This window comes from Ixodes scapularis, unplaced genomic scaffold (genome assembly GCF_016920785.2).
Source record: "Ixodes scapularis isolate PalLabHiFi unplaced genomic scaffold, ASM1692078v2 PGA_scaffold2__306_contigs__length_199485367, whole genome shotgun sequence".
Classification (NCBI taxonomy): Eukaryota; Metazoa; Arthropoda; class Arachnida; order Ixodida; family Ixodidae; genus Ixodes; species Ixodes scapularis.
Window position 1 is genome coordinate 113,654,658 of NW_024609857.1, and position 26,397 is coordinate 113,681,054.

The 26,397-nt window shown below is 43.1% G+C and overlaps 1 protein-coding gene across 1 annotated transcript; it reads right to left on the reverse strand.

Annotated features, from left to right (window-relative positions):
* Window positions 1-682: 682 nt before the first annotated feature.
* LOC120837113 (3-hydroxybenzoate--CoA/4-hydroxybenzoate--CoA ligase-like) lies at window positions 683-26,397 on the reverse strand. The gene is made up of 5 exons (XM_042291508.1): window positions 26,269-26,397; window positions 23,017-23,218; window positions 12,964-13,067; window positions 3,557-3,759; window positions 683-920 (listed from the first exon to the last, which is right to left on the reverse strand). Exons 1-5 carry the CDS (start codon window positions 26,395-26,397, stop codon window positions 683-685), a joined length of 876 nt encoding a protein of 291 aa, XP_042147442.1.

A 26,397-nucleotide genomic window follows, 5' to 3' on the forward strand; every position in this document is an offset into this window, starting at 1 on the left:
ACAATTTACGGTGTACTCCAATATGTACAATAGCAAAAGACCGGGTGAAGGATTATAACATTAGTTAAAAAAGCGTCGCTGATTTTGAGCAGTTTTGTCTGTCTGTTTACATTTTATTTTTTGTTTCAACTGATCTAACATCTTCGATGCTGGCGGTAAGGACGCAAATTAATTCGAACGTGCGCAGTGGACACGATCAACAACATTACAGGTTTTCACTAACGACATTTATATTCCCTTATTTATTCATTTTTGTCCGGGAGAAGAACAAATTATTTAATATAGGGTGAGCACTTGATCAGCTTGGATCCGGGCCATTCGCACGTGATCACACATTTGCCAGTAAAAGGTGAAAGATTAGAAGGCACAAAAAAAGAATATTTTGCAACACTCATGTGGGTATTGAAAAGTACCATGAAATGGTATTTAGGCTTCATGTAAAGCTGAAACCATCATTTTCGCCAAACTAAACTTTAGAAGCATTTCTAGCAAGTACTTAGAGGCTGAATTTTAAACAAATAAATATTCTTATATTCACCGAATGTCACTCGGAACATCCGACAATGGATTGTAACTTTGTGGAAAAGCACAAATCGGTAAAAGGAAAAACGTGGCCAAGCAGGTTTGAATTTCGTTTCTCCGCGTGGCAGTCGCGTGCGTTGCCAATTCGCACGCAGCTATATTAACAGTTAGTACAATATTCAGTTTTTTGTTTTGTTTTTGTATATACAGTATAGACGAACTGTTTCACCTTGTGTCTCCACACGACGTCCACCGTCTCGTCAAAGCTTGTTCCTTCGGGAATGATGACGCAGGTGGCGCCGGAGCAGACAACTCTCATGAGCATTCGGAATCCAACCGTCTGTGCGACAGGGAACAGCGCTCCAACGGTTTCTGTCTCGTCAAACATCATGTTGAGTCTGAATGAAATCGGAGAAATTCAGTACGTTCACTCTGGTGTGCAGCTCCGAACGGCAATACGAAAATACAAAGTGCTAACAGTAAGCAAATCGCTGTTTATGAAAAAGAGAAATCAAAATTCAGAGTTCTTGCTTTGCAAGAAGGATTGTAAGATATGTAGTTGAATCTACCTTTTAGCTAAAAATAAACATGACTTACATAGTGCACTACTGAGCATCCTTGCTATTTGCACGTTTAGGAAATCAAGAGAGGAACGTTTGCCGGGATACATCCACAGAGTGTTTCTGTAAAAATCGCCAAAAATATGCTTTCCGAGATAAAAAAAAAAGAAATGCGGGAACAAGGTCTTGGCGGACAAGAATTGCGAATAACATACCGATCAGCAAGGTAATTAGTTCAAATTTGCTACTCTTTTTTGTTTTCAATTTGTAAAATTAAACATGTGCTTCTGCTGAGAAACTTACTAAGCATCATTATAAACAACTAATTCAGCTCTTTTTAGATAGATATAAGGCAGGGGTAGCATTTTACGGCGTTCTGAAGAAACGCTCAGCTTGGATGCGTTTCCAGGTTTCGGTTTCTAATTGGAGGGTATCTTTGAGCCCGAAGTCCTGCGGCGCGAAGCCACCACCTCGCCTCCGTTGTAGGATGGGCGGAAGTCAATGTTGACGCAAGTATATGGCGCTCGCGTGTTGGGTGTCTCGGTCACTGGGGGGCAGGACCGCGAGCGCAGATATGCGCTCCGATAAGAAACCGAAACCTACAAACGCGTCCGAATTGAACATTTTCACTGAACGCCGTAAAATACCGCTCGCTGCCTTATATCTTCCTAAAAATTGTTTATTCGGTAGTTTACGGTGATGCTCAGCAAGTTTCTCAGTGGAACCATATGTTTATATGCAGAAATAAAAAAAAATATATCTTTGATTTTAGTTTATGATTTTTCTAATTTGTATAATTATGCAATCCACGACGTCCGCCAAGGTTGATAGTTTGTCCGGAAGAAGTCGGCTTTTATTTCGAACAGCATATTTTGGGGAAACGTTTGCCGGTTTACATATATCGTTTCAACGCAAAAAGCACGTTTTCTTTTTTTTTTTTATCATTCGGCGTGGGCATGACAGAACTTCAAAAACAGAATGCGATTTTCAACGTTCTACTGCAGCTTTTTGCAGTATTTGCAGCTTTTTGAAGCCACAAAAAATGCATATCATAATTGTATTTTATTTTTAATATTGATTGTGTGCCTTTAATGACCGACGGCTTTGATTTCCTTTAGTGGCTGTGGCTATGCCATACAAAAAGGCACGTGACTACGGAGCAGAGTTAGCGTAGGCGAAACCCGCCAGTTCTCGATCGGCGGTTTTCCAGGAGAAAGAAAACGAATTAATAGCCGCAAATCGTGTTCTGGGTAGTTGGGCTTTCATATCTCATGTACAAATATAAACAATGGCTAGCAGAAATACCCTGTCAGTGTCCCTCTAAAGTGGACGCTCTCATCGCAACGTTCACGATTTTTTTTAAAAAGTGTGCGCTTTTTCTTTTTTTTTTGCGCGTTATTTGATGTTTTTTTTTTGTTTGTTTGTTTAGACAGCCTTCTACTTCGGCTGGTGCAGAATCTGCTACTCCAACTAAATGCGAGTTTTTTTTTATTTTTTTTTATTTTAGTCGTGTCGGAATATCTGGCACCATCCTCGACATTTTGATCTCCTGGTTCCCTTTTCCACGTTCTCCGTGCGTATCAGGGAACGGGCTCTATGAATAGCGCACGTCGAGCGATTTGACCTTGAAGTTTCGTCACCTTGTTCAATCGAACACAGTAAATTACGAATGATTAAACGCTGCTCCTGTCGTACTCCAGCTATATTCGAAAAAAGCCGATAGTAGCACTACGAGCGCCGCTTCCCAGCCGCGGTGCGAAGCGGGCAGTCAGCTTTCAGAACATGTGTTGGGTGGCTTTCTGAAGTAGCCCGGTCTCTTCATCGCTTGCTGTTTGAATTCTTTAGTAACGTGTTATCCGGGATACTTAGGTTTATTCCGGGAAATGATCTTAAATCTAGAGGCAAACAAAACGCTCTACCCTTATTATAGAATTACAAATGAAGTAAGTAGTTCTCAGCCCTGAATGTAAAGCTAGAAATATACATTTAATGAGACGAACACGTGCCTACAAACTTAAAGAGAAAGTACAACGCCCCTTGCGTCGGCGACGGAAGAGCGACTTTCCCAAAGCAGCGCTTTACCGCTGCGTTGATCGACGCGGTACGTTCAAGAGTCTTTCTAACCAGAATACACGATGAAAGCCGAGTATGGGTTAAAACATTCCAAAGAAGTACAAAAAAAAGCGGGCAAAAAGGGGTGTGAACCCGCTCTTTGCCCGCTAACTCCGCCTCGCACGCGGCACTATAAACTTGTCCAATATCCACTACGCAGCCGACACGACATACCCAGATTTCTATGCAAAATAACTGAATCGCTCTTAGTGGGAACTTTGCAATCACGAGGTTCCGTCTGTGAAGTAATTTTTAGTGTAATGGTTTGTAATTAAATTGTGCATTCTTTCTCAAAATAGTAATAAAAACAAAAAAGTACATCGTTGTTTGTTTCTTTTTGCTGCATCGACGAAATTGCATACCTGTATAGTTGCAGCCCAGCGACACAACTGTAGTGCGTATCTTCGACGGCCTTTGGACGGCCCGTTGTGCCGGATGTAAAACAAAGAGCGATCAGTTCTTTTTCAACATCGACCACTGGAGGACCAGTAAAACTTTTCTCCGGTACGTTCTTAAACTTTGTCACCGAAATGAATCCAGGCTTATCACCTACAACAAAGCATTCCTGAAAATTAACAAAAAGTATCAAATATAAGAGCGTTTTAATATTCTACGAATTTGGCAAATTGGAAAATATTTGCAATTGGAAACGATAGCTAGCAATCCTCACAATTTAATTTTACCAGAAATATATTGAAACTATAGCGTCATATAGACACATTTAACGCACTACGTTGGAGGCCTTTACACTTTTGAATGTTGCAAAAAAAAGTTGTACTAAAAAACTTACGTAAGTGTAGAGTGATTCAACGTTGTTAGTTCGTGCAATGATGGTCCGGGTCATAATTTAGATATTTCTGTTAAAAATATATATGAAAGCCATGTTCTCGGGAGAAACATTCCGCTATATTTGAACGCCTTAACAATGTTCTTGGCTGAGATATAAAATAGGGAAGCTCGAGGCGTGGAAATTGAAGAGATTTCACGATGTTACTTTGCACAGCCGTCATTTTCTCATAAAAGCTTTCGCGTCACCCTAACCTTTCTTAACACAGTTCACAGAAGGTTTAGAACAGACACACATAGCATTAAAAATATCAATGAAATATTTCTATGCTAAAAAAATGACCAAGCATGACATAAAAACGCGTTTTAGAGACATATTCACAATTTTGTTTTCAAATAAACCATCTTCAATAATGCTTCACCAAACATATTAAAATGTGCGTCTTTGAATTTGCTTTATAAATGTGTTAAGATCATACTTGGGTAGTTATTCAATTACAGTAATTAAATTACTGTAATTTAATTACATTTTTTTGTAATTTGTAATTGTAATTAAGTACTTTAACCTAAAAGGAATTGTAATTGTAATTTAATTACTTTCTAGTGTCAGTAATTGCAACATTTCAGGCAGAATTACAATTTGCAAGATTTTACGGCGTCGGCACTTTTTCTCCCCTGACCACGGGGACAGCAGTACAGCCTAAGCGACAGGGGAGAGAGTGTATCCCAACCTGCTCAAAAGGGGGAAAGGAGGAATGGGAAGGAGAGGCTGGGATAAAACAAAATGAAGGGTTTTGTAAACTGTAAAACGATTTAATAAACATTTTGAGAAATAATTTTATAAATGAGGGCTACATTCACGTCGGTTTTTGTTCGGATAGCAGTTGAAATCTGTCTCTTCATCTCGTTCGTCTCCTGTTGCTCGTGTTCCTAGGGGTCTCTCTTGTTTCTCATTCCCCTCAGGGCGCATTGGGGTTCGAAGTAGTAAGTAAGTAAGTTTATTCCCATCAACACTGATGGCGGAGGTCGAGAAAAAAAGCTGTAAAGTACAGCTTGACAAGGTCCTCGACCTCCTACATAGGCGAAATAGCAGAGGCACAGGGAAAAAAAACACATACAAAAAACATATTTCATACCAAAACATGGTTCAAGGTGAAACAAGAGGACACTATAAAAGCACAAAATGCGTACTAAGCAAACAAGGAAAAAAAGATATATATATATTTAAAAAAAATATATATATATTACATGAAAGATGAAGTCATTGCTAATTTACCTATCTAAGCTTATAAAATATTCTCTAAGTTGTTTTGGTGATATTCTATTCAATTCCAGTTCACTCTCTTCTAACTGGTTCAGCAATTTAGGCAACGTATATCGAACCATCTGGGAGCCGTAATTTGTTCTCCGAGCCACCATCTCCCAAAGGTGTGCATGACGTGTGGGGTAAACCGGTTCTTTCAGATAAAGATTAGCCAAATTTTTAAGGAAATGTGTATTTCTATTGTTTTCCGTTTTAAACATTTTACTAAGTCTATAATTGTATAAATTGTATATATTAATAACGCGGAAAGCCCTAAACAAACCAGCTGTATGGGAGTCGAACGAGACGCCGCCAATGGACCTCAGCATTTTTTTTTTGTAATAAAAATATCTTCTCAAGGTTCGATAATGTAGTTGAGCCCCAAACAAGATGGCCATAATTTAAATACGAATAAAACAGAGAATTGTAGATTAGTAATTTAACATTCGTTGGCAAAATTGATCGATGGCGATATAACAATCCAGTTATTCGTGACAGTTTGGGAATTATGTAATTTATGTGATTATCCCAGGACATACTCTCAGAAAAGATCACTCCCAAAACCTTAAAATTGCTCACAATCTCAATTGGGGTTGTGCTAAGAGTAATGTCCCTCATTATTCCAATCGATTTATTTCTCGTCGAGCTGGTAGGGCTCCGATCATATCATCGGGTTGAGGCGAAAGGTTCGAGGTTCTCCTTACGCGACGTCGTCGCTAGCTTATTCGCTTAGATATTTCAATCAAGGCTGGGGATTTTACCGTATTTACTCGAGTAATAGCCGCACTATTTATGAACAAGGCCCTTGCGTCTACTTTCGCGCAGAACACAAATACAGCTAGTCATCGCTTTGCGCGTAAAAAACTCAGTGAATAACTAGATCGCGAACACGGTTCTCCATACAAATGCAATCTTCAGAAATTGTATCTTCGCGCGAAGGCGTTATCTGTGTCCTGTAAACCGCTAGAACCTTGCTGTCGATCGCGGTGATTGGCAATCCGCGTGGTCCGAGGAAACGCGGACCCTCAGGCTTTTTTCACAAACAGTGCGGCTAATACTCGAGTAAATATGGTATTGTCCATGAAATTATTCTCTTTTCTTTACAAGTTCTTCACGTTCCTCTACTCTAGCTTGTCTGTTGGTACCACTTGCAGTAAGTTGTGCTGCTCTAACATCGAGGCGAAGAAGCAGCAGGTCTCGTTAACACGACTCACCCCACCTGACTTCCAACCGTTGTTGCTACACTGCTCTTCCCTCTCCCAATCTTCGTCTACGTTTCCGCATAAATTTTCATTATTTACTGTTTGCTCCAACCCCTAACCCTTTCAACCGTTTCTCAACCTGATTGGACGTGATTCCAAAACTTTACAAACCGCCGTTTTAGACTGTCAATAGCTTGTTCTAAAATAAAGTAAAAATATAATAAAAGTTTATTTTTATTTATTGCGAATATAAGAATGCAGGAGTTTATTACTCTAAACTGTTAAGTTCTATAATTCATTTAACAAATTTAATAAAAGAAAAGTGCAATAGGTGACATTTATACAGCGGCCATATAACTCGTTTGGCGAAAATGGGTAGCTCTCAGAAATAAGTAATTGTAAAGTAATTGCATTACTTTTTAAAAGTAATTTGTAATTATAATGAATTACTTTCGCGTAGTAGTAATTGCAATTGTAGTTTAAATACTTTTGGAGCGAAATAATTGTAATTGTAATTAAATTACATTTTGAAAGTAATTTACCCATGTATGGTTAAGATATAATGCCGACGCTTAATTGTCTTCTTGTTATCAACGCGGAAATGCAGCTTGTTTTTAAAAATGTGGCAAGATTGGGCGTCGATATTTAAAAAAAAACTTTATATTATATTGTTTAAAACTCCCCTTGGCACTTTGCAGTGACTTGAACTAACTTGTGATGGCAAAACATAGAGTAACATATGACCTCCAAACGGGAAAATCTAAGACAAAGCTTTCTTCGGAGTGAGCCGACGTCTCCCTCATAGCGGCTTTGCCGCACAGCACCAAACATTTTGAGCGTTAGTTATGGCATGCATTTCATATATATTTTTTTTTATTTTTATCTTTTTTTTTTTCATAAGGGGTGAGTACAATTGAGGCGAAAGGGGACTTGAGCTGGAATATCATTAATTAGCTTACAATTCACAAAAAAAAAAAAACGGCCCCACTCTGCGAATTCGCTAGCTAGGCATACATAAGCTTAAAAAGCTCAGTTGCTCAAGTGGACACCTATACATCCGGCCTCTCGGCATATGATGACTTCCACAAATGAGATGCCTGGATTTCTCTCAGAGGTCTTACGGTGGTCCACTCTGCTTGCTTCACCGCACGAAATAATCGAACCAGTTCCGCAAACAGATGGAACAGCAGACCTTTGTTACTTTTGTTACGTAGCACTTCCACAAAGTCTTTTGCGGTGACAACGATCGTTGAATTGAGCGAAGATCTCAAGTTGGTGAGCGTTCCGTGGTGTTTAAAAACAGCCCCTACTCCATCACAAGCGCTTTTTCCGCGTCCAGGGGCTCAAAAGATACATCTTGCCAAAGAGTATATAGGGCTTCCGAGACAATTCGTGCAATTGGAACCGATTCTTGAAATGCGCCGCCGCTTCGTCTGATACAAGAACTATTTAAAAAAAGACTGGGTAATGTTCATCAACATACTTTTCTATGGCCTCGATGGCTAGAAGAGTGTGTCGTGTCATCGCTGACAACGGCAAAGCTTTCCGTGCATTACGCGTGGACGTAACCACACGTGGAGAAAGAGACTTGCATTTTTTTACAATGACAACTCTGCACTTCGGTTGGGAAGATTGCTGTCCAATTTTCCGAAAAATCGAAGTGGAACATCACTGCCTTGGGTGGTAAGGCGGTTCTTGTGTCATGTGTCAGGTTTCGTTGAAGGTCGAGAGAGAGAGAGAGAGAGAGAGAGAAGTCTTGCAAAAGAGGAAAAACCATCGTTGGAGTTACAGCCATGGGCCGAACGGTCATCGTTGGATTGGGGGGAGGGAGAGGATATAACAGCTGATAGAAGAGAAAATTGTGAAGAGAGAGGAGGTTTGTTTCGCCAAAGCCAACAAGTGGGGCGCGAGGAGCCACAGAACGCGGCTGGCAGAAAAGCGGGCGGAGCCGAGGAAGGAAGGAGACGTTCAAGGTCGCGGACGTAAGAATGCCTCATATACTTTTCGCTCTCCAGTTCCCGTAGGAAGACGGAAAAGTCCATAACCTTTTTGACGAGTTTGCCGGCGTCCCATCAAGTGAAACAGATCTCTTTGTCTTCGTCGAGATGGAGCGACTGCAGCGAGATGCTCTGCGTTTTTGGGCACTTTTCGCAACGGCGCAGGAAGCAATCGTTCTGTGGAACACTGCGGAGGTGGATGCGCTTGAGGTCGTCTTCAGTAAATTTCTTTTTTGGGGCATTAGTTATTGCCGTTAAAAGCAACTGAAAATTAACGCAACATATGCATGCGCACACCTTGTGCTCGAGATCTTTAGGGGCGAAGCTCCTTAGGGTCTAGCCTTGTCCGTCTGGCGTCCGTGCTCACATCGATCTTGCTGGTGCTCGTGCTCGTGATTGTGCTTTTGAGCTCACGTGCTTATGTAAAGCAAAAGAAAAAAAAGAAAAAAATGTTTGCGCAGTCGACAGGATTCGAACTTGTGCGGGGAGACCCCAATGGATTTCTAGTCCACCGCCTTAACCACTCGGCCACGACTGCGGGACGAGTAGGGTGCTCTGAGATGAGGTAGTAACTCAAGAGCTGGGGATGCCATCGATGAAGCGTTGCATGTAGCCGCTCAACGTCTATACAGGAGAGGGCGCTGCGGTCAAATGCATATATAATCGCGTTGTACTTTGTATGCATTGGCTCAACGTTTATAGACGAGAGGGCGCTGCGGTCAAATGCTCAAATGCGTATATAACCAAGTTCCATACCACACATTCTCTTTCTGAAATGGATGAAAACGAACGAAAGGCTCGGCATGCTGCGGCTCAGCGTCTACGCAGACAAGCACCACCAGAGCTTCGCCCCAATCAACATCATTCACCACGTGGAGTTGCGGTCATTTTTTTTTACCCATTTTGGTCGTAAGGAATAAACTTTGGACATGCCTAGTTCTGAATGGGGATGGTCCTTCCCAAACAGCTGGTAAGCTTCGTTAATGAAGCGGGTCATATACCTTTTTTACGACTTTGGACATGTTGTCGTTGATCATGGCTTTGACGACGTCGTTTTTGTCGGGGCTTTGAACAGAACATGCGAGGTCGTCGCGTGTGTAGTTTACTACACACCCGACGACCTCGAATGCGAGTATACTCAATTGCAGCCCTCACGTCTTCGGCATTCGCCTTTTTCCTCATGTAGGGATGAGGGGTTGCCCATATACCACCTTTACGCTTCAGTTTTCTTGCTTGATCAATCATGTAGGCAGTCGCTTCCGGCACCAGACGCAATATTTCTTTCTTCGAGATGCTTGGTGGCAGGAGCGCGTACAATCGCTTGCTTTCCTGGTGGGAACTGCATGCCTTCAAGGATTCGCGGAACACGTTAAACGACTCCGCGCAGTGCTCACAACTGTCTTCGCCGGTTTTCACGCCATAAACGCTTGACAGCTTTCTTCTAATCAAAGAACTCACTTGAGCTAGTTTTTTCTTGAAATACGTTCGCGCCTTTTTTTATGGTCTTACATTGTTTTAATGGAGTTACCGACGGACTAGCAGCACACAAGTCTTGACTCACTTCAGCCAGAATTTCATCAGAATCCCGGAAAGAAGAGTTTGATGTACTCACGTTGTGAGGAGAAGCAATCTCATTCTGAAGGTATTTGTAGCAATGCTGGTTCAAAAGGTCAGATTTGTTCACTGTCCATGGAGCCAGTAGCTTTTCCAACCGGACTTTGTTCAGTCTCCCTACCGGTACAAGGTGCTTATCGCTATTCAATTTCTTCTTGCATCTCCGTACATAGTCCACACAGGACAATCGCACGGTGCTGAATCGTTGGGCCATGGCTGTTCGACCTGACACTAGGCTCTTACTCGCTTCGTAAATGACAGAACTTGAAACGTCCTCGCAAACGATTATTTGAAAGGTTCTGAATTCCTCTCTCCGCGCTCCGAATATCCGGTTAGAGTTCCGAAAGAAAATGTCCTTCTGGTTATCAACTTCTGTCTTCCCTTGCAGATATGATCGGTGCGCCCCGCACGGTTAAACCGGTGTTGTTTGTTTGCAGTTCCAGTTCCACTTATTGAGCACCAAAGACACCGAGTCTCCTGTAAGCATAGCAATACTCAGCCTTTTTTTAATCACTTCGTGAAAGTTTCTTCTATTGTAATGTTTTTGGCGTTTTCGGTGTTGGAGTGTAATTTGTGTGTGTGTGTGTGTGTGTTGGGGAAGGGGGGTTACGGCGGTAAAGTGGGAGAGGGGGTTAGGGGTTCTGTCTCGGTCGGCTCACATAGCGTGGTGAAACTCATCTGTTTAGGTCCTTGGGAGAGGCGCCCGTTCCCGTTGCTATCCTTAAAATTGAAGTGATTTAGTTTTACCGGTTAGGTTCGATCAAGTCTTTACGGCCGTCTGTCTTTATCTTCCTTATTTTTTTTTTCTGCGTGGGCATGCATTTATTGTCGTTCTTCTTGTGAATAAGCTCAGCTGCGCTTGAGATTTCGTTTCGCACTGTAATTTGTTTTTTCTCGTCTCAGGGTTTAGGTTGCAATGTTTCCTGACCAACTGACCTGCATATTTTCCCTGACAACTACTCTCACCTTAAGTTCCCGTAACTGACTCTTCACGCATCTAGCTTTGGGTTTCAAGGTAAGATTCGTAACTGCCGCCAGCAGTGACGTTCACAGGCGTTTCTTGTTCGAGATAAGGGGTGGGAACAAGGGGGGTGGGGGGGGGGGGGGGGGGGGGGGGGGAGGGATATGGTCATACAACGATAAAGGAATGCTCGGAACTGCACGGTTTTTCACTCTCTGCGATACAGTCCCGCTTTCTAGCTTCCGACGCTTCCTTAGAGGCGGCGTTATGCGGCAAAGCCGCTATAACGAAGACGTCGGCTTGCTCCGAGTGAAGGTTTGTCGTAGCTTTTCCCGTTCGGAGATCATATGTTACTCAGTGTCTCACCATCAGAGGTTATTTTAAGTAACAGCAAAGTGTAAGGGAAGTTTAAAAAAATAAAAGGATGGAGCTTTTTAAATATCGACGCCCAATCTTGTCACATCTTGAAAAATGAGCCGCATTTCCAGGTTAATAAGAAATACGCAATTAAAGGTGGGCATATTATCTTTATATATTCGTAAAGAATATTTAAAGACGCGCAGTTTGATATGTTTTGTGAAGTATTATAAAAAATGGTTTATTTGCAAAAAAAAAGTGAATAAGTCTAAAACGCGTTGTTATGCCATGTTTGATCATTTTGTTAGCATCAAAATATCTTATTGATATTTTTTTTTTGCGTATGCGTTGTATATCTTTTGTAAAACGTATTAAAAAGTTATGGTGACGTAAAAACTTTGATGACGAAATGGCGACTGTGCAAAGTAGCATCGCGAAATCTTCTCAATTTCCACGCCTCGAGCTTCTCTATTTTATATCTCAGCGAAAAATATTGTTGCGGTGTTCATATATAGCTGAATGTTCCTCCCAAGAACTTTGCTTTCATATATATTTTTAACAAAAATACCTAAATTATGACCCGGACCATCATTGCATGAACTGACGTGGAATCACCTTGTACTATCGGGGAAAAATGAAATGCGAACAGAGGAGCGCGTGGCTCGCGGTACAGGCTGCGCCGCCTGGAAGTGAGCCTAGGGGCGAGGGTGCGTGGCCTATTTCGATGTGTTCACTCCCCTCGATTGGCGCTCCCCAAGCTTCCGCAGTGCGCCTCTCAGTGCGCTGAAAGCTGTCACCGCTATCTTAGCCTGCTCGGCGAGTGCGGCGAGCTTCTTTGCACCGCACGTGCTGAGCCAGCAAAGATAGCGGTGATAGCTTTCAGCGCACCAAGAGACGCACTACTGAAGCTTGGGGAGCGCAGAGGGAGGGGCGTGAACACGTCGGAGTAGGCCACGCACCCTCGCTTCTAGGCTCACTTCCAGGCGGCGCAGCCTGTACCGCGAGCCACGCGCTCCTCTGTTCGCATTTCATTTTTCCCCGATAGTACACACCGCAAAGCCTTGATAAGCATTATTTAGGAAATTCAAGGCTAAGTTCAACATCACCGTGAAGAGATTTTTTCAACCGCTTTTGTTAATACGAAGATGAATGTGCTTTACCCAAACATTATGATCCGTGTGTGAAGTGTTACGCCTACCTACGGTGATATCCCGACAGATAGCCCACCTAAAATTGAAGCACAAATAGGGTGAAAATATGGAGTGGGTGAACTTTCGGTGTACAAACAAGAAAAGTAAAAATGTTTTTTCTGTTTTTTAGATTATGTTTTTCTGCCAAACATGTTATCGCGGTGAGGGACAATAAAGCAAAGACGACTCTACTTTCCAGTCAGCAATGTTCGCTTATAACCCGCAATAGCTACCTCGCCGCATTTACGTCGAGGTCATCATTGATTCTAATAGTGCGATGATTATGCGTGGGTTTTCTCACATCTCTCGGGGATGGGGAATCTATCGGGATATTACGGTATTAATATACGCATACTTACCCGAATATGCGTTTCTTCGGTTAACTTCTTCAGGAGGTCGGCATCGCTTGGTGTTGTCAGCACGTGACTCGCGTTTCCATCCTTTATTTTTGTCAGCAGTTCGTCTGTAAGAATTCCAAAAATTGGCAGAAATTTATTGTTTTACGCAAACGAATTGCAAATGCTAAGGCTGCACTCGGTTAATAAGATCCAAGGACTTGCCTGAAACTGCTTTAATATGTAACAGTTGGGTATAAAAAAGGCAAATACCGATGGAGACCTGGTAAAACACGCTTGCTCTGGAGCTAAATTAAAATTGGCATGCAAAGAAGTTGATGATTAACCGAATTAAGGTAAAACAGATACAAATATCTTGTTTAATTATCTAATTACAATCTTTAAACTTTTAACCGACCGGTAAGGTGAAACACTGCGACAGCTGAGATGTGACGCCGGAGCCACTCAGGTGTCATTTTGGAGCAGATGCACTAAATGAACGGTAAAGGTGCGACCGCGCACCATGGAGTCCGCATAGGCGTTTGTATTAAACCGTGTAACACACCGGACGAAAATTCGGTGGCGTTTTGGTACCTATGAAAGTGTATTAACTGGCGAAGATTTCGTGAACATGTTTAGCAAATCTACTGGACACAAACTAGGACTGCCTTGTGGTAACTGAAGCACACTTCCAAAAACTGCGCGCCCAAATTTGAAATCCAGGGAACGGCGAAACTGCATGTATATGCATGAACCGTTCCTCTCATTAATGTGACTGCCTGAACGTCTTATGAAATGTTATTGAACACAAACTAACACCGCTTTGTGGTCGCCGAACAGAGATGGCAGTAATGACAGTACTGTAACGAGATTCCAGGGATTAATTTTTTTTTGTAATGACTAATGTAATCATTTACTTGTTATGCTCATAACCTAGTAATATAATGAACTACTTTCAGGCAGTCATTTTGAGAAAATTGCACAATACATTTGAAGATACTTTGTCCCAAATTAAAAAGTCTCTTTGCGCGAGCTTAAAAAAAAAATAAAAAAAATAAAGTAGGGTGGTGAAAAAATAATTTGAATGGTGAATTGTCGTGAAAGAGACATTAGAGCAAATAAACGATGGTCATGTGACCGCAAGACCTCGCACGAAGAACTCGACTGACGCACAAGGGCGGGTTGGAAAGGCGGAGAAAATCTTACGTGTAAAGACATCTCTGGAAGGCCACTGCTCATGAACTCCAGACAAGAGAAATTGACGGCGTCACGCCATCATGACGATACTATACTTCGTTCATCACTGAGCTGACAGTGCGGTGGGAGTTACGAACTCATCAGAACCAATCAACCACCTTCCCTTGACCACCTGACACGTCCCTTTCTCTGCGCGTGGGCATGGACGAGAGCGTGGTTACGTGGTGAAAGATACACGTGTGACTGTTCCAACGAGCACGTAGCTTCCACTGCACTGTCAGCTTAGGGATGAACGCTTATACCTGTATGCTGCAAGGCGAACGGCACATCACCAGTGAAGTCATCACATTTTAAAACGTGAGATGTCAGGACAGAAAGATCCCATGCTTTCGCTTTTTCGTCAAGCAAGGTCGAACCATAAGCCTCGACCATTGTGAACAACAAACGCCCGGAATAAATAGTGAATCCCCAATACCTTGTCAAGACCCCAGAACGTTTCCTGTGTATCCTTGACCTTGTTAAAGGGGGGGGGGGGGGGGTATTAAGATGGAAAGAATTTGCCTCTAACCATTTTCACGTTGTTTATCGTGTCCCGGAGCATAGAAAAGACATCCCCTTCATTAAAAAATGTCGCGATTCCGCTGCATAATCGCAAAGCAAAGGTCGAACTTTTCCCCCCACCCGCAGCCACGAGCTGCTGAAGGAACTTCGCCAAGAAGCTTACGTGACCTCGCTCGGCTCTAAGCTGCAGCATAACGCCCGCTAATATCAGCAGAGAGAGAGAGAGAGAGCAAGCGTCCTCCGAGAGAGCACACGGGGCCCTACACGGCACCTCGAATTGCGTCACTAGGAGTGTGGCAAAGTGTCACCCTGAAGACTGGGAGTGAGTTGAGGGGTGTCAGAAATGCCAATATTTATCGTTTTTTTTTTACACAACAACTAGGACACGCAGGCAAAATTGGTTTTCCTCTTTTTTACTTCAGAAATGTCAGAGGGCAACCTCCACAAATTATTGACCGAAGTACCGAAAACGCTGCATCCCCCCCCCCCTCCCTTTTAAGTAAACCTGATTTTTGTAGTCAGAAAAGACGGGTATCGAGAAAAGCAGGTGCCGTTCGGGGTACACCTTGCTGCCTTTCTTTGGGAAGTTTATTCGGAAATAAGCCTACGGCCAAAAATCCCCACGTGTTTGTTGGGAAAGTGCACATTTTAAGAAGCTCGCGCCATCCCTTTCCTCAACTGGCGACGCTTCTGCTTAGCAAATATTTAGCCAAGTTGTGTGAAAACGCGCAATGACTTGGGCTCTTCGGATGTTTGAGAACAATACTCCTTGAGAGAAATGATCTGGAATACGTCAGCTAGTGCACTTGGGAGAATATGATTAGATTGCGTCCGAGCCCGGAGGGAAATGTTTAACGTGAGGAATCCTTGTAAGAACGAGATCCCATGTCCCAACTTAACATACTAAGACGGATTATAACCTGCTAAATCAGGAAGACGAAAACATATCCCCTTTTAACTAAGGACTTTCAACTTTGAATGATCAGCGAAACCGGTGAGTCGACTCTTTTTGAGTCACATCTAAAGAAGAAGCTATTGAACATGTAACACTTATGTCGTGTGCGCCAGCAAAACAACTGTTCAGTATGCTCACTTGAGGTGCATAAGGCTGTTGCGGTGTAAACAAGGAGATCTGTGTTTTGGTACATATACTGTAAATAAAATTAGAAGGATTACTGCCTCAAAATATTGAAAAGTTATGTCTGAGTAATTTCATTACTTTTGCAAAGTAATTGTAATGTGACGCGGTAATTTGTAATGTAATTTAATTACTTTTCAAAAGTAATTTTGCCATCTCTGTCACTGAAGAACAATTCCAAAACAGCGCACTGAAGTTTGAAGCGTGTAGCTCCACCTAACTTCACGCCTGGGGTTTCGCCGGCTTAACACCCACTTAGCATCATTCATTTTATCGCCCATGAACCTTCCTGGCATAATTAGCGAAAAAGCTTTCTTTTTAATGTTTTTATTATCACCAGTCTCATGTTTATGTTTCTACGTGCCGTCCTCGTGTCACGTGACGACGTGCTGGTGACATCTGAATGTCACGCGACGTCTTTAAGTCGTGTGGTTTGACTGTGCAACGTGACTTGATATGACAATGTCATGTTATGGTGTCAGCTGACGCCAGGTCAGCTGACACCATGACATGACATTGTTGTGCAGCGTGACGCCAGAGTCGTCTTGAGCGGCATGACGTCAGCGGCGTAAAGTCAATGTGGAGTTTTTGGCGGAGTGCCGAAAATGACCCGCGTCGATGTGGAGCGCGGTTGACAGCGCGAAACCCGCGAAGGTTTCCGCTAGGCGCTATCGCAGTAAAATTCTATTCAGGGTTATGCCTCCGTTCTACATCGCTTATTGCAAAACCAAAGAAATAAAAACTATTCCGTAATTTTCTGCAAAAAAGCGGTATATAAAAAAATTGTTTCTTTACGACTGGGTTTGTGTTAGAACTTAGAAGTTCATATTATTTTGTTTTGCGTTTCCCTTTCGAGTGACTACGTTTTAGATGGGCCGTTGATACTGGTTGGTCAATCGCAGTGGAGAATGATCAGCCAATGAAGCTGGAATATAACTTTCTTTAAGTAGTGATATATCCTAAAACCATATGCTTAATCTATTAGCTGAGGGTTTCATTTCCGAGCACAAGTTTGACTTATGAGTAAAGACATTAAAAATACTTCAAAATCTTGTAGGAACCAATTTCTAAAAGTACACATATGCTGAACCAGAGCTTTTATTGATGAAAGAAGGAATATATTCTATTAATCGGTTAATGGAGTCATGAAGCGGAAGCTGGGGGTCTGTAAACGGACGATAATGTTCTGCCTAATGAGGGTGGGTTATTCTGAATTCACTGCGAAGTTTCGGTGGAGCATGCAAGCAGGGAGTGCCGCACTCTTTTGTTTATGATCACATACCTTACTGCATGTGAGGTTACGTGGTCATTACATCATTCCAGCGTACTGCGTGTTATGTCCGACAGAAGTGACCAGACTATCCAGGTTCAGGGATACTCCCCCTTTTGCGAGCTTCTTTCGCAACAAGGCTTAACACGCCACCAAAAAAAAAAAAAAAAAGGTTTGAGAAGTTAAAAAAAAATTTCAAGGTGTCGTTAGGTAGGGTCGGTGGTCGAGTGTATTAGCACACTACAGATCACAGCACAAGATCCGAAGAGCTGGCGTTGTTGAGTCCGGAGATCACAAACCCAATCTTTACCCGTTGTGGTACATATATAGATGGGCTTTGTACTAGCGCGCGTTTATATCAATTAAAGCGGTACATTTTCGGAGCTTTCATGCCATACAAAGAAAGGAAATCATTCCCGCTCCAGTGAAAGGTGAAGAGAGGCGACCGGTTTGTGCGTTCTATACTGGCGTGCATCTGTCTCTAAGCGCGCAAGTGCTGCGCGCCCGAGAACATCCTCTTTTATTTCTTTTATGATCAGTGCTAAGCGCATGTCAGGCTCCGCATCTGTGGCCTCTACAGGGTTTAACGTCTTTAATGGCTTCTATTTCAATTTTTGTTGTAGCGTTAAGTGTTTTGTATATACTAGTCCATTTGCAGATTTCATGTTATATTTATGTTGCTCTGTTGTAGTTTTGCTTGTGTTGCAAGTGCAGTCTCGTGGTAGTGGCCCAGTAGGGCGACATTTCCTGTCGTCTTTTGCCTCAGCTCTAAGGAAATTATGTATTGTCAAATTTGAAATAAACAAACACGCTCGCATTAGCTAGGATTGCTAGAACCTGAACACACAAACTCCAGGAGCAGCGTAATTTGAAGAAAAAAAAAATGAAAGGGACGTTTATAAATCACTGTAATGCGAAACTAAAGCGCAGTTCTTGAGGAGGAGGAGGGAAGGGTATGCCCTTCCTCCTCCTCCGTACCCTCCCTCCTCCTCTCCCCTGCTCCTCTCTTCCTCCTTCTTCCCTCCTCCTGCCGCTGAATTTGTTCACGGATGACGTGACACAAAGTCGTGGCGTCATTGTCCCCGCTAAATTTAGTGGGGAAACTAAATTGGTGTTGAGGTCTTGTCACGTAAATTTCCCCGCTAAGTTTAGCGGGGCAACTTAACCCGCTGAAGTTAGCAGGAGAAGGTTTGCGTTAAATTTAGTGGGGAAAATTTCCTTCTAAGTTTAGTGGGAAAACTTCCCACTGAATTTTGCGAAAACATATCCCCCTAAATTTAGCCACGAAATTGCCCCGCTAAATGCAGCTTGAAAATTTACCCGGTACATTTAGCGAGAAAATTTCTCTGCTGAATTGAGACGAAAATTTTCCCCTGTATATTTCGAGGATCCCGCTAAACGTAACGGGAATATTTCCCCACTAACTCTAAAGGGGAACCGTCCCGTGCTGCAACGTGCGGTTACGCCGACGCCTACGCCGACGCCACCCAACCCGAAAACGGGTGCCTCTAGGCGCATTCACACGGGGCAAAAAACGCGCGTTGCGGTCCACGTCGACGCCGGCGTCAAAAAGGCGAAGCAGTCACACAGGGCCACCCGACGTCGGCGCCTTCTCGGAGAACCTCGCGTTTGTCGAGAGAACACGGAAATTCTTTATTCGTCTGCTTCGTACGATTGTTGTTGCCTTGCTTTCGCGATTGCATATGCGCTCGGGGACAACCGTCTTCATTAAATGAACAACGGCCCTGATTATACGTAGGTTTACACTCCCGTTGTATGCAGCATATGCGAAAGACACATGTTCGAGCGGGCACCTCCAGAAAGTGCTCTTTTGCCGAGTTCTGCGCAAAAAACAAAATAAAAAAAAAAAAAAAGAAAACGCGGTGCTACGTTTGCGCGACCGTACCTTTAACACTGCACGCAGCTTGTGCGATGGTGTTTTATAACTGCTGTATTCCGTAGTGGTGGCGTGCACACAAGTGATGCAGAAAACGTATTGGTAGGGATCGCTCCCGCACAATCGGAGGTCGGAACACACTGTGCACTTCGGTGACGGCTTTAACGAAAATAATTAAAAATAGTTTCACGCCTTCGTACACGCACATAAAACACTGCTCACAGTCAGATGTTCCAATCGGCTTGTTTCTCTCCCCGCTGAAATGCTTCTAACCTCGCTTCACGACTGCATGAATCTCTCGACCCTCTGCCTTTTCGCCTACCTTCTGGATCAAAAAATAAAACCAGCTAAAACGTCTTCTAAACTCAAAAAATCGACACGTCACGTCCGGTCGCAAGCGCACGCGTCGAGGGAAAAATTGGGACCAGAGACATTGTCTCCCTGCGTCGTCCTCCTCGGCGTGCGACTGTGCAGTGTGTGTGTGTGTGTGGCAGAAACTAGAGTTTTTGCCTGCCGTCGGAGGTAGCGTGTTTGACACCCTCTGCTGGCGCTATTGTTTTCTCTACACCCTTTTAACTTTTCCTCCTCATTTAATAGGTATTATAAAGATACTCTGATGTATTCAAATAGTTTTAGGAATTTGATTGTTTTCTAAAACATGTCAAACTCGTCACTCCGGTCGCTTTTCGGTCAGATTTGACAGGTCATTACTTTGTCTGTACTTAAGGTAAATTTTCTTTATTTGGCTCTACAGAAATCCCAAAGCAAGCCCATTATAGATATAATAATATCATTATTATCTGCCAAGTAGCCGCTCCGCTACTTTCACGTAAACGTTGTGAAAAATAACAAATGTTCACACATTTCACGCGATTGCGGCTCAAACAGAGGACATACAACCAAAATATTACATTTCTAGACTATTTTTTCTTGTAGTCGACTAATATGTCTAAAAGAATTTAAAAAATAAAAATTTACAAAAATGGAGTTTTGAGAAAATCGACCTCAAACTTTCAACATTTGTTATTTCTTACAACGTTTACGTGAAGGTAGCGGAGTGGCTAGTCGACAGATCATAATAATATTATTATATCTATAATGGGCTTGCTTTGGGCTCTCTGTAGAGCCAAAGAAAGAAAATTTACCTTTAGTACAGACAAAGTAATGACCAGTCAAATTTAACCGAAAAGCGACCGGAGTGACGAGTTTTACATGTGATTTAGAAAACAATCCAATCCCTAAAAATATTTGAATACATCAAGGTATCTTTATAATACCTATTAAATGAGGGAGAAAAGTTAAAAGGGTGTAGAAAAAACAATAGCGTGAGCAGAGGGTGTCAAACAAGCGACCAGCGACGGCAGGCAAAAACACTGGTTTCTGCCACTGCGGCTTCTACGGCTCGTAACTCGAGAACAAAAAAATTGGGAGAACATGCGGTTTGCGCCCTCCTTCATTTGAAAAATTCCCCCAAAACATTTTTTTTCGTGAAAATTAAAAATTAGACCCTTTTAGCCTGCCCGAATTGAGATGAAATCACCCATATATATACATGTATTAGTAACTCTGACATTATGCATCTTTGACCTATATATAAATATACGTATATATATATATATATATATATATATATATATATATATATATACATACAGGGTGTTTCGCGAAAGGTGGACAAATTCGATATTGCAAAAACTACGGGTCGCAACAAAGAAAGACCTGTGTTGTTTTGGCCCTGGGCCAGGGGCCTATTTAAGAACAATTATTGAAGTCCGAGATAATTAGATTGTTTATTATTTTTGCGTAATTAACTTTTATATATTGTGTTTAAGGGCATGGTTTCAATTAGAAAATTGCTCAGGATTATTGCAAATTACTAAATCACGAAATTGCAAAACGATAGAAGGCACTCGTAGCATCCTACGTGTTTCTTAGAAACCGCACAAATTCGACGAGTTTTTAAGTTTCATTTTGCTATCGGAGCGCGTCTCGGCCCCGACAGCACCACGCCCTGTGGAGAAATAGTGCAAACAACCTCTGCTGCGCTGTCCTCGCGCGAGGCAGCAGAGGCATGGTTGCACTAGCTATTTCTCCACGGGACGCGGTGCTGTCGGGGCCGAGATGAATAATGGCTTTACCGTTATCTGCTGTGGCCCAGACTTTTGCCTGTCGCAAATAGCAAGTTGCTGGTGATCGCTGCCCACCTTTTTGGATCGTCAAAACAGTTCGCTGCACGCACTTCTTGCAGGATTGCAACGTCGTCTCGAGCTAAAACAAGCACTCACGAGAATTCCGCTGCATAGGTGGCCGCCATTACAAACTCAGTTCCCCTGCTCGTCTTGGCTTCCTTGCTTTTAGCTGTTCCCCTTGCGTCGGCTTCCAGTGAAGTTCGGTGTCCGGCAAAGCCGGCAAACGAGAGTGGCTTCCGGTAGGATTCCGGCGACGGGTAATCGTAAGTGTGAAACTTCCAGCGAAAGTGGCTGCCAATAATATTTCCACCAAAGACTGGTAAACTGCGCTAGTTTCTGGTGAAAATGTTACTGGAAGTTTTTGCCGGATTTTAGCCGAAAGTGGCTCCGGTAAAACATTTAGCGAAATCTGGTAACTGAAAGTGGCGGCCGGTAATATTTCCACCAAAAAACTGGTAAACTACGCTGGTTTCTGGTGAAAATGAGTGAAAATTAACCCGTTTCCACCGAATGTCACTGAAAGTTTTGGCCGGATTTTTCAATAGGGTATAGTTTCTTTAAGTTAAGGAACTTCGTATTTTTTTATGATTGACAGGACGCGTAAAGCGGTTTCCCCACGGATTAAAACCATGGGGTGAATCTCGGCCCTCTGATTCTCGGCCATCAGTACGCGCGATGGCCTTTTGTGACGCACGTCACAAATGCCCGAGCAGGCGGCGGGTTAAAACGCGTGCCAGTACAGATGCGCGTACAGATGCCGCCTCGGATGTAGAGATGCCACCTTGAGAGATTTGGCTTGCTGACTGGTTGCTTGCTTGGGTGGGCTGGCGGGGCTATCGGGAACCGACAGCATTGGGGAGTTTTCCTAGATCGTTTTCGCCATCCCGCAACGCTCTCCGGAAATCGCTAGGATACTCGGAACTCTACGGCCAAGGCCATCGCGCGCAGGCACAGTAGCGGCTTTTTCTTTGCGTTAGGCTTAGCGGAGGGGGAAACGCGGTCTACGAAAACTCCCTATGGACCAACTCAACTCACTGACGTCACACCACTGCGGTGACGCTGCTGTCGGTACTGCGCATGCGCAAACGCATCACTTCACTCGAATTCGGTTTTTGAGCACATACAATGCCCCCACCTGGTGTGGGCAAAGCGGGCTTGTTTCGAAACACTGTGTTGGTGCGTTATCTTTGCGTTTTGCTTTCACACGCGGATTAGGCCCGACACACATTTAGCGTTCTACCAAGCGGTGTTGCGGGTTTTCTATTCGCGGCCAAGTTTAGCCTCCTTTTGTTTTATGCCATATGTTTATCACGCACTGCGCCCCATCGTGTCGCATTGTGGGTTAACATGCGCCCCCAATGAGCCTTTTGTTTTTAGCCAAATATCTACCATTCAGCCAAACCGCTTGTGTCGTCTTGCAATGTGTCGCCGCAGACTGTCACCGCGAAGCGATGTGAACGAGGGGGGTCGGCTGGGTTAACACGCGGCTTAGTGATGCAACACCTCACCGACCGCCACTGCACCTCCAAAAAGAGCAACCCCGGCGCCGTCCTCGGTGAGAGCTGTCTTCTTATCTCAAAGAACAAACAACGAGCGCGAAAGGATCATTGCCGTCTCCTGCTTGCGAAAGAGCGGGGTGTTCAAACAGGCCAATGAGAGCCCTGGATTTCCTCCATGGTTTTACTCCTTGAGCAAACGGGAATACGCTGCCGGGACAAGCAACACCACCATCTCACGAAATCTTTTGGGAAAGTAGCGATGCACGCGAACCTTAATCAGTAGAGGCACCGATGCTTTTCAAATCAAAAGCTTAGCAAAGGCGTACCTTGCTCAGTTGCCAGCTCAGATGGTATGACGACTCCTCCAGCAAACACGACTCCATACATGGCAATGAAACTTTCCAGCGAATCGTCCACGTGTACGAGCACTTTGTCACCTGGCTTTACACCGTGGCTTTGGAAACCGGCGGCGTATTGATGAAGCATCTTCAGCATCTCTGAACTCGTCACTTTATTTTCTTTGCAGATCTGCAACGGCAGAAGGGTGAATAATTATTATTTTTAATAGTGATAACCGTAATGGCAGGAAACACATTTTGGACTATGAGCATGTGTAATACTCTGAAAGTGGACGTCATGCCTGGCATCTCACGATCTAGTCTCAACTCTGGAAGCAAGTACAGTGCCCAGGACCATAATCTATATATCTTGCGGCTTTGGAGTTATCAGTATGTCCATCTCTGCAAATGCATGTTTACTTCAAATAGCATCCGACTTTTTACTTCCTACCTTCCGTGAGAGTTGCCCAGTGACTTACGAAATGTCCGGCTGACGAGAAGAAATAGCTATTTGTATTGTACTGTACAATTCAGTATGATCTGCCGTGGATGTTTTGGCGACTGGAGTTGTGTTGTCTCTTACGAGCCGTCACTCAACAAAGCAGTACACCTGCCGAAACAATTTTTATCATGTTAGAAGGATAGATAATGTGGATGCTTTGGCAAGTTGGTAATTAATGCTTGGATGGAACAGCGCGGATGAACAGTCACACTCACACGCACACAAGAAGGAAAAACACTCGCAGCGCTTACTTACAACTCAGTCCTATATTTCTTCTTCCTCAAATCTTCAGCTTCTTCACCTTTGCCGTTAATGAGAACAATTAAAATTTTTACACACCAGAAACCGAACAGCCAATAAACATTAATAAATAACTAATAATTAAAAAATAAAAGACAACTCAAGAAATAATATTAAACAATTAAATTAAAGATTAAATTGAAATTTTTTTTAATTTCATTTCTTAAATATTATTTCTTTAGTTGTATTTTATTTATTTAACTATTAGTTATTTATTAATGTTTATTGGCTATTTTGTCTCTGGTGTATAAAAATTTAAAATTGTTCTCATTAACGGCAAAGGTGAAGAAGTAGAAGATTTGAGGAAGAAGAGATATAGGACTGAGTTGTAAGTCAGCGCTGCGAGCCTGTCTCCTTTTGTGTGCATGTGAGTGTGACTGTTCATCCGCGCTGTTCCATCCAAGTTCGAAGGATAGGAATTCGAAATATTGAAGACTCTTTGGAGATTTTTAGAGCGCAGCTCTTAGGCGCCTGTTTCCGGCTTGAGCGGCGTCGGCGTCGCCGTCGGCGTAACCGCGCGGTGCTTTATGGGTAAATTTCCCCGCTAAATCTAGCGGAAAAATTTCCCCGCTAAATTAAGCGGAAAAATATCCCCGCTAAGTCTAGCGGACAAATTTCCCCGCTAAATCTAGCGGAAACATTTCCCCGCTAAATCTAGCGGAAAAATCTCCCCGCTAAATCTAGCGGAAAAAATTTCCCCGCTAAATCTAGCGGAATATTTTCCCCGCTAAATCTAGCGGAAAAATTTCCCCGCTAAATCTAGCGGAAAAATTTCCCCGCTAAATCTAGCGCAAAAATTTCCCCGCTAAATCTAGCGAAAAAATTTCCCCGCTAAATGTAGCAGAATATTTTCCCCGCTAAATCTAGCGGAAAAATTTCCCCGCTAAATCTAGCGGAAAATTTCCCCGCTAAATCTAGCGGAAAAATTTCGCTAAATCTAGCGGAATATTTTCCCCGCTAAATCTAGCGGAAAAATTTCCCCGCTAATTCTAGCGGAAAAATTTCCCCGCTAAATCTCGCGGAAAAATTTCCTCGCTAAATCTAGCGGAATAATTAACCCGCTAAATCTAGCGGAAAAATTTCCCGCTAAATGTAGCGGAATAATTTCCCCGCCAAATCTAGCGTGAAAATTTCCCCGCTATATCTAGCGGAAAAATTTCCCTGCAAAATCTAGCGGAATAATTTCCGTGCTAAATCTAGCGGAAAAATTTCCCCGCTAAATCCAGCGGAAAAATTTCCCCGCTAAATCTAGCGAAAACATTTCCCCGCTAAATCTAGCGAAAAAATTCCCCGCTAAATCTAGCGAAAAAATTTCCCCGCTAAATCTAGCGGAAAAATTTCCCCGCTAAATCTAGCGGAAAAATTTCCCCGCTAAATCTAGCGGAAAAATTTCTCCGCTAAATCTAGCGGAAAAATTTCTCTTCAGGTCTGGTGACCCTTCGAGGTCACGTGACCCCCGTGGTCACGGGACACCCCCAGGTCACGTGACCCCCACGTGACCTTGGCGAGGGGGTCATGTGACCCCTCGCCAAGTTGTAAACGGCTTTCATTTTTTTATACTTCAAACATCGTCAGTCTTTTTAATCGAAGCTTTTTTTGTTTATTATTATCAGAAGATAACCCTCCTTTTATATGTCGTAGGAACCGTTGCGTTTCAGATGCTTTAGCGTTGAGCACAAGCAGTAGAAGCGTTTAAGAAGCTATATCTTCCTTCGCATTTCGTAGCGATTGTAAAACAAATTCCTCGTATAAAATACGATATCTTTGTGCCCTTTAATCAGAATTATACTAACATTGTGACTTGCCTCTATAGTCTCGGTTAAACAACCAAGGTGATGGTGTTAGAGTTAAATGGATACATTAGGTATATCACGACAACGGCAAGGCCTCTAAGCAGGCTTTTGGCCCAAGGCTGGTTCACATAGTGTTAAGTTGCAACCGAGTGCGCTGTACAGCCTTGGGATCTCTCAGGAATAGAGAACAAGCAAACACGATGGTGCCATCTTTCAGGTGGCCCCTTAACTGCATTTCATTAGAGTTAGGGTTTTGCAGTATTTGCCAGATAAAATGTGCGCACTATCTATACAAATGATCGTTCATAACATTGTGAAGTTTTTGAAGCCCAAAAAGAGTATAATGCACAACAAAAAAGGAAAGGTATAAGAAAATCTCTAGTGTTCCTCCACTACCCGATAGATGGCGCCAGGGTGTTCTCTCGTCGTTCGAGACCACGAGAAGTTGTAATGTGCTCGGTTTTAACCACACGTAAGAGGCTGGACCATCCTAAATTGCTGGGGTATGCATATCGAAGAAAACATAACTCCTGCACTGCGCTTGAGAAATGAGCAGCGCAGCTAAGTTTAATCCTGCTTAGCACAATATTTTATATAGCGATGACATTTTTTCCACACAATGTAAACAAAACTCGCCATACTTACTAATGCAGTCCGTTCCCCATGTTGAACCAGCCTCTCTTTTATGGCCTGGCAAACTAATATCTTTGGTACAGAGCCACCGGGATAGGGGGAATGTACAATGCCGTCTTCGATGCGGGCTTTCAACGACAT

Excerpts from the sequence above, each read along its gene's own strand:
- LOC120837113 (XM_042291508.1), bottom strand. The coding sequence starts at position 26,397 with ATGTCGTTGAAAGCCCGCATCGAAGACGGCATTGTACATTCCCCCTAT. Across the intron at positions 13,068-23,016 it reads TGAGCTGGCAACTGAGCAAG|ACGAACTGCTGACAAAAATA; the intron begins GTACGCCTTTGC and ends GAATTCTTACAG. Across the intron at positions 3,760-12,963 it reads CCGAAGAAACGCATATTCGG|GAATGCTTTGTTGTAGGTGA; the intron begins GTAAGTATGCGT and ends GTTAATTTTCAG.